At 40.6% G+C, this 7,385-nt stretch overlaps 1 protein-coding gene across 1 annotated transcript in view; it reads left to right on the top strand.

Annotated features, from left to right (window-relative positions):
* The first annotated feature begins 6,688 nt into the window (after positions 1-6,688).
* Positions 6,689-7,385, top strand: part of DESI2 (desumoylating isopeptidase 2) — a 5,912-nt gene continuing 5,215 nt past the window's right edge. Inside the window, exon 1 of the mRNA XM_010017791.1 lies at positions 6,689-6,755. Coding sequence (XP_010016093.1) covers positions 6,689-6,755 — 67 coding nt within the window. The remainder of the gene's footprint in view (positions 6,756-7,385) is intronic.

Here is a 7,385-nt window from a genome sequence, read left to right as displayed (position 1 = left end):
GCTGGGGCAGGGAGAAACAAGGATCCGGAGAGGTGGGGGAAGAGGGCGGTAATTTGGGAGGTCTGTCGGTTTCTGCAGGTGATATGTGACCTGCCGTAAAAGTTTGCTGTGGGCCGGGCCGGGTGTTTTACTGCCCCGTAGACCCGGTCCCTCTCGCGGGGGAAACTCTTCTCCTGCTGCCGGTGGATAGCGAAACGCGAATGACCCCGAGCTGTTCCAACGTTATTTTTTCCAGGGCTCCTCAAGGGGGAGGCACTGCCTTTCCTGCTCCTGAAAACCGTCAGTGGCCGGTTGACCCTGAGGGTGGTAGTTGGGGATAACTGCTGTCTCTGTAGGGATAAGAGGGTTTATAGCGCTGTGTCAGTAACATGCCTTTTTTTTCCCTAGACCAGAATTTTTAAACATTTTTGGTATTGCTGCAACTTACTAAAAATGAAAGAATTGCTCCAGCTTGATTTGCAGCCCTATGAGCTCACCTTCCCTCCCTTATGGGTAATCTTTCTGTGACACTTACAGCAACTGTTGTATTGTCTTAGGTTCAGCTGGAAGCTGCTCAAATGTCATGGTAACAAATGAGGTGTAAGTACCTGCAGAGAACAGGAGGTGTGGATAAGTAATATTAAGAAAATATTATCCGTTAATGCCGTTCAATCGCTGGAAATTAGAACAAGTAGCACTAGTTCTCTTACCACCCTCTGAGTCTACTGATAGAGGGACAGTAAGATTGATGGCTAGATTCAGGTAACTGTGTTTGTGTTACTTAGCTTATTTCGGGTAAGCTTTCCTACCACCACCATTTAAGTTGACCTTTTGGTGTTTTAAAAGGGTATAGTGTGGAGTCAGTGGCTGCTGTCGGGGAGAAAATGCAGCTTGTTTGCTTGGGATTACTCAGGCTCAAATGCTAGGATATTTAATAGCAATCAATAGGGAGCTATTTGGCTTGCAATTAAAATTATATATGAGGTTATATGAACTAGTCTGATTAGTATTATTGTTTTCTTTCACACCAATACTTATAATAGAAATCAATGTCCCTGTCAAAGGATTTCTTTTTCTGGGGGTGGGGGTGTCCCATTCCTGTGTTCAAGTTCTGTCTCCAGCAAATAGAACCTGTTACTTCTACTTTATTTTCCCTTCACTGTAGAGAATGAGGGGAGACTGGAGACAGGAGCAGTCTGTTGACTGTTTTGTGCCAAGAAGTTAAAAAAATGGCATCTTTGCTCACCTGGTTGAGCTCATATGTGTTGCTGATAGGACAAAAAGTCAGTGTGCCTTATACTAGACTTAAGGAGGGAATGATGCTCTGTTGCATGCATATATATGACTTCTCTGGACTACAGGTCAAAACTACACACTGGAGAAGCTGCTTTAGCATGAAAAGAGATGGCTTTACATATTAACTATAAATATTTGTACAGAAAAAGAAGCAGGACTTAGTTTCAGGACTCTTACATCAGCTAGTATCTTTGAAGTTGAGGCTTTACGCACTTCTGACTAAGATGGAAGACACAGTGTTCTCAGGAAGACTTGCTTAGCTGTGGAAGGTGTGGTCTGGGCCAGTTCACAGGCAGGCTGTGAGAACTTAACCAAGGAGACTGTCTCCCTGTGTATGTGCCTGTCTGAAATGCAGTGCCGTGGCCTCTCTGGGAAACTTGGTTCTCGCTGTAATAGCACTGGTGGGGTGTGACTTCAGCATGTGTTTTCTTTTTCTCTTGTGATTGTCTGCTCTTTCATTCATATGGTTCTCCATCTCTTGCTCCTTAGATTTCTTTGCTGCAACCTATATCCTCCTTTCTTTTTTATCCAGAGCTGATTTGCTGTGATCAGTTTTACTCTGGCTGTCCTGTGAAGGCTGACAGTTGACAGGAGGGAATTTGGGGAAAAAAGGGCAGCAGGAAGGTTGTGCTCATAAAAACTAGTGTCGTACTTTTCCTAGGACATGGTGGGGACTGATGGTTGTCCTGTTGTGATCACTGGGGCTTTGCCTACATCGAGAAGTAGCATAGTCTCTAAAGTCACCATCTGTGGAAGGAACTTACTTTCCAAAAGAAGCAAGCAAGCACCCTCATTTGCAAATGTTTGATCACATGTAGGGGTGGGGTTTTGTGCATTGGTCTGCAGTTGTGGTAGTTGTTGAAGCTGTGCATCACCACGAATTGTACATAGTGTAAGCTGAGACCACTAAGCAGAATATTTCTACATCCTACTTCAACTGTGTTTGTTGTTTATAATGATGTACCATTGACCATTAAAGAAACAGATTTCCTTTAAACTGGAGATTAAAACTGAGGTTACCACGGTGTCTGAAAGACACTATTGATGTATGTGCTGCCTCAAACTCTTTTGCTAAATGGTGTTCTCGGTCCATTTTAAACCTGCTTGAATCAGGAGCTTAAACTAAAGCCTCACTTCCATGTTGTGCAGCAGTTACATTACAGCATGTTGACAGCCTGCTGAAATCAATGAATCAAATCAACCAGTGTTGTTTGGGGGCACTGAGAGAGAAGGGAAGAGTGTTGTTATAGCTATTTTGAAGTTCTGTTTATTCATCAAATCCTGCCACCTGTGTATTGAGGTACTAGCAGGTTTACTGTTTGTTTCTGACATTGTGTGTCACTTGGAGGGAGGTTTGAGGTGGTGGGTTGTAGCTTAGGGTAGGGATTTTATGGTTTTATTTTGGAACAAGAGACCACTGTTAGTCACCTGCTTGACAGAATCAACACCTACTACAATTGCAACAGTCGCATAAACAGCTTTATTTCAACCTGAGTGCTAACCGCAGCTTCGTTTCCCAGACAGCTGCTTAGGTATGCAGGGGAATACTAGGTGACCTTGCTGCTGTTGAAACTCTTTACAGTAGGGCTGAGTTGGTTGGTTTGGAGCATATACCCTTCCATTGTCCTTAGCGCTTCAAAAAGCAAAAACCTTTGATAAAACCAACAGGCAAGGAGGGGTGCAAGTGTTGTACAAGAAAGTGGTCTTTCAAGTACTGGTAACTTTAGAGAGGGAGAGAAGCTTAAGGGCATATTTATGTGCTGCAGATCATGTCTTTGAAAATCCTCTGTGATTATTAAAAGGGTAGGGTGAAGACTTTGATATATTGTGTTTTCGGAACTGGAGTACTTTATGATTTCATTTTGACTAGACTCCTAAAAATAGCAGTTAGTTTTCTTGTGCCCAAAGTAGCATCCTATTTTTTTCCCCTTGTCGAATAAGGCTATAACAATCTAAAGTATTAACATAAATGAAAGCTCTGAAGAAAGTAATAAAGATCTTTTTGAAGCTCTGGGATCAGTGTTTTTCTTTCATTTCAGTGACATGACTATTGTGCGCACAGAAAAACACTTTAATATTTTTGTTCTGATGGTTGCATTAAACATGAAATCCTGTTTTGCAAGACTGATTTATTGCAAAATATTCAGGATATGGGATTGTGCATCTTCTATACATTCTACTATGGAAAAATTAATATTCAAGACTACATGAAGGTAATCCTGTTTGTATAATGAAATCAAGGATGTAGCTTTTGGAATTCCAGAATTTACAGTGTGTTACTGAACCAGCAAGCTATACATATGTCATTTAAATTACAATCTTTATTTTGTAAGTCATATATATTTTTTTCAGCTGTAGCGAAATTCAGAATACTTTAAGGTGCATTTGTCCTGCATCTCTTTCTTGGGTGAGATAAGGCATTTTATTCAATGAGAAAATGTGACCAACCTTCCAATAGCTCATCCAGATTAAGTAATAATTAAATATAATTACTACTCCTAAGGGGAAAGTAATTCTGCTTTATTGAAATTCTTTTATCTTCAATTAACCTATTCTGCACTTACTGGAAATATAAAAAGAAGTGCTTGCTGCTAACATGTTCAGTTTGTCTTCAGTTCTCAGTTGTTGCAGGCTAGTGAGCCCCGTGTATTGAGGTGGCTCCAGTGAGCAGGAGTGCATGCTTGAAAGGCATTGGGCTTGTGGAACACCTTGTTAGAGCAGCCTTCCATCCTGTTGGTCTGCTTCTGTACGTATTGGATGAGGAGGGGTGGTGACCCAGTTTTCCATCCTCTTCCATACACCTTGCAGTTGGAGTTGTGGGAGGGAAGGAGCATGAATAATTTCTGTCTCTTTTTCTGACTGGTAACAAACTAGGCTTTATTACACAAGATAGCCCATAAGCAGTAGAAGTCACTTTTGTCCCATTTTTCAGAGAGCAGTGATAACCTTGCATGGCATTTACAGATCCAGCATGTATGTGATGTGTAGGTTATTTGGAATTCAGAGGCCAGGCGCAGAGTTTTCTGGCCAAATCGGTGTCCAGGAGAGGACAAATTAGACCACCATGGACCCTGTCTATCTCAGTTCTAGATTAGATTCATTTGGATACACCTTCTCATTAGGCTTACATACTTTATTCCTGTGCTGACAAACTGTATGGTGAATGTGCCTACGGTTTTGACTATAAATACAAGCCTAAAACTATTTTGAAATGGTCAGCTGGTGAAGTGTGGGATATGACTAGCTTCAGAACTGAAAGAGGTTTATGTTGAAGTAACTCTTCCGTTTTCCTGGCGGCTTTGATTTGCTTCAAAGTGCAGAATCCATGGGGTTTTTATGCTCGCAAACCCATGAAGTTAGTTGGGTAGTCTTAATGTTGTTCTCCTTCCTTCCCGTCTTGTTCTATGTCTTTCTACATGGAGTAAATCTTAACCCGGTATATTTCTGGAAGTAGCTTGATCATGCAGGTCATCTATCTGCTCTTTTCTGGGGGGAGAAGGGAAAGAACTGCTGAGTCCTTTAAATAGACTAAGATGATAATTTGGTATAGTCATCCATACCCCACTAGGTAACACAGCAATGCATTCACAAAGCCAGAAATTAAAGCAAAGGGTAAAGTTTAGTCTTTAGCAAGATTTATCCACAGATCTCAGTGAGCCCTAATTTCAAATAAATATAAGGAACAAAATCTGTCTTCAGCTAATTCATGTTGATGGAATTTCCCACAGCTGACTTGTCTGTAGAAGAGAATATAAGTCCTCAACATCTTCTTGTCCAGGTAGTCATATGTGTCCTGTGCCTGCTAGCAGAATTGTGAATTTTAGGCTGGAATACGTAGAATAAGGATGACTATAAAAGCTAAATAGATCCATATCTCGGGGCTGAAAATTTGTAACTTTTGGCCTCGCTTGCTCTTTTTGCCATTTAACTTGTCTTGATTTTCATGAATAGCTTCTCAGTCTGAAGTTTAGTGTATCATTCTTACTGGGGAGAAAACTAGCTTTCAGAAATGCACATTATTCGTCATAATGTTTGTAATGGTCCTATAAATTATGTACTAACTCCAGCGAGCCCATCTTAACCAAGTGTGACACCTGTAACCTTTACATTTTTATCATGAGTTGTGCTGTTTTAATAGCGACTGCACATCAGAAAGCACTTACGATGTCAGCAGGTGTGTACAGAAGCTAGCTTCTTTCTCTTCCTCTTTGCTAAACAAATACTAATTTGCTAGGGTACTGCCTCAGTCCCTGTCCTGCCTGCTGACTTTTTGAAGTCTGCTTTGTAGAAGTTCCAGCAGTGCCCTTTGGGACCAGGTGACCTGGGAGTTAAAAATCCCACTTCTGAAGTAACTGACAAACTGAGAATGGACAAGATTTCTTGTACTTGAGAGGTTTCTCTTGCCAATTTCAGGTTTAAGGACAGAACTGAAGCTTTTCGGTTTGGTTTTTTTTTGTTATTATTTTTTTGCATTGTTTGAGGTTCCTTTTGAAATAATGTGCCACTTCAAAATTTTTACTGCATGGAGACTGATGCTTTGAAAATGGTGATGTAGCCAAGGAAAGACAGGTTTTCCCTTTACAGACCTCTGTAGATCTTTAAGGTCTGAGTGTAATAGCTAGCTGCTGATAGGCACTTGCTGCTGCTGCTGCTTTCAGAAAGAAAAGAGAAAGCATTAGGGGAAGGGTTTTCTCTTTCCTATTTTTCTCCCTTTAAAAAAAAAAAATTATAAATTGCTGTTTTCCTTCTTGAAATGCAGCTATTAACTGTTGGCTACAATAGAATTGATGTATTAGATCCATGCAAAGGACTTACACCTGATGTATGCAGACACATACATCAGGAGCCTGGAGAGAACCTGGTTTCTTGCATGGTGACCACCAGTTAAACAAATGAGACAAAACATACTAAGGAATTTCAGCCCGTGTTGCATATCTCTGAGTGAGTCTCCTGCTTATCTGGTGGTAAGCAGAAGTGTGATCACTGCTATGAATGACAGCTGGTGTGTATATGTTACAGTCCTATGTTCTGGTGTTATTTAAACAAATTGAAAAAAGTGTCCCTGCACAATGACTGCAGTTGTTTCTAGAATGCATTCCACCTAGTGGAACACACCACTTGTTCACAATTGAAAGTTGATCTGAATTTCTCCGAGGTTTCTCCTTGATTGACAGGCATTGACAGCACTAAAACACTGGAGAAGAACTTAATGGAATTAATTCACTGTGTACAGTTGGGGAATTTTAATGGCACATTCTGTTCCCATAAAATGGGTTGTGCAGTTTCACTTTGTGTGGTAGGGTTTTATGCTTTTGATGTGGGGGACAAATACATGTCACACTGCTATCAAGACAGTTCTGTGTTGGAAACTACCTAAAGTCCTTTTTGTTTTCTTCTTTCTTTCCAGTATTGGATGAATGAATATACTTCTTCCCTTGGAATTGGAGTGTTCCATTCAGGCATAGAGGTGTATGGCCGAGGTACGTTCAAGCAAAACATAACTTTTTATTCTGGTAATGCTGCTATTCAAAAAAACATTTTTCAGGTAGCAAGGGAAGTCTGGCTTCTGAAACCTGTTCAGTTTTCTCTTAAAGTTCTCATCTCTTCTGCCTCTAGAAAAAAACCTTGAATGTGAATAATACGGTAGTCATCTTGATTCTCGTGTAAAGCTATGCAGCTACGGAAAAGTGTGCAGTTTATTCAGCTAGGCATAGAAATCTTTATTTTAGGCTTTGAAAGACTATTGCTAAAACAAATGTATGCTTCATATAAGCAGGGTTGAATTGTTTCCTTGGTGTTCTGCTAGCACTTACTGCAAGGAGTTAATTTTTAACTACAGAAACAATAGTCTGTTGGAGATAGGCACTTAAAAGTGCATGATGCTGAAGAAAAATTGTTCCTGTGCGTAGGTTGGTTTGTTTTAAAGAGGCAGTTTCTTTTAAGAGGCATCTAGTGCATACTATTCGTAGAACACACGCTTGTGATAAATACAGCAATTTTGCTAAATAAGTTGTAATTTGTGGATGCAGCTTCCTGATCCGTCAGGCCACCTTGAATCCCCACTGCTGCCCCAAGGTGTTTCTGAGCATCCTGTAGCACAGGCTTAGGTC

Source organism: Nestor notabilis, unplaced genomic scaffold (genome assembly GCF_000696875.1).
Source record: "Nestor notabilis isolate BGI_N333 unplaced genomic scaffold, ASM69687v1 scaffold17797, whole genome shotgun sequence".
NCBI lineage: Eukaryota > Metazoa > Chordata > Aves > Psittaciformes > Psittacidae > Nestor > Nestor notabilis.
The sequence above is the reverse complement of the archived record's forward strand: the minus strand, read 5'-3'. Positions and strand labels throughout refer to the sequence as shown.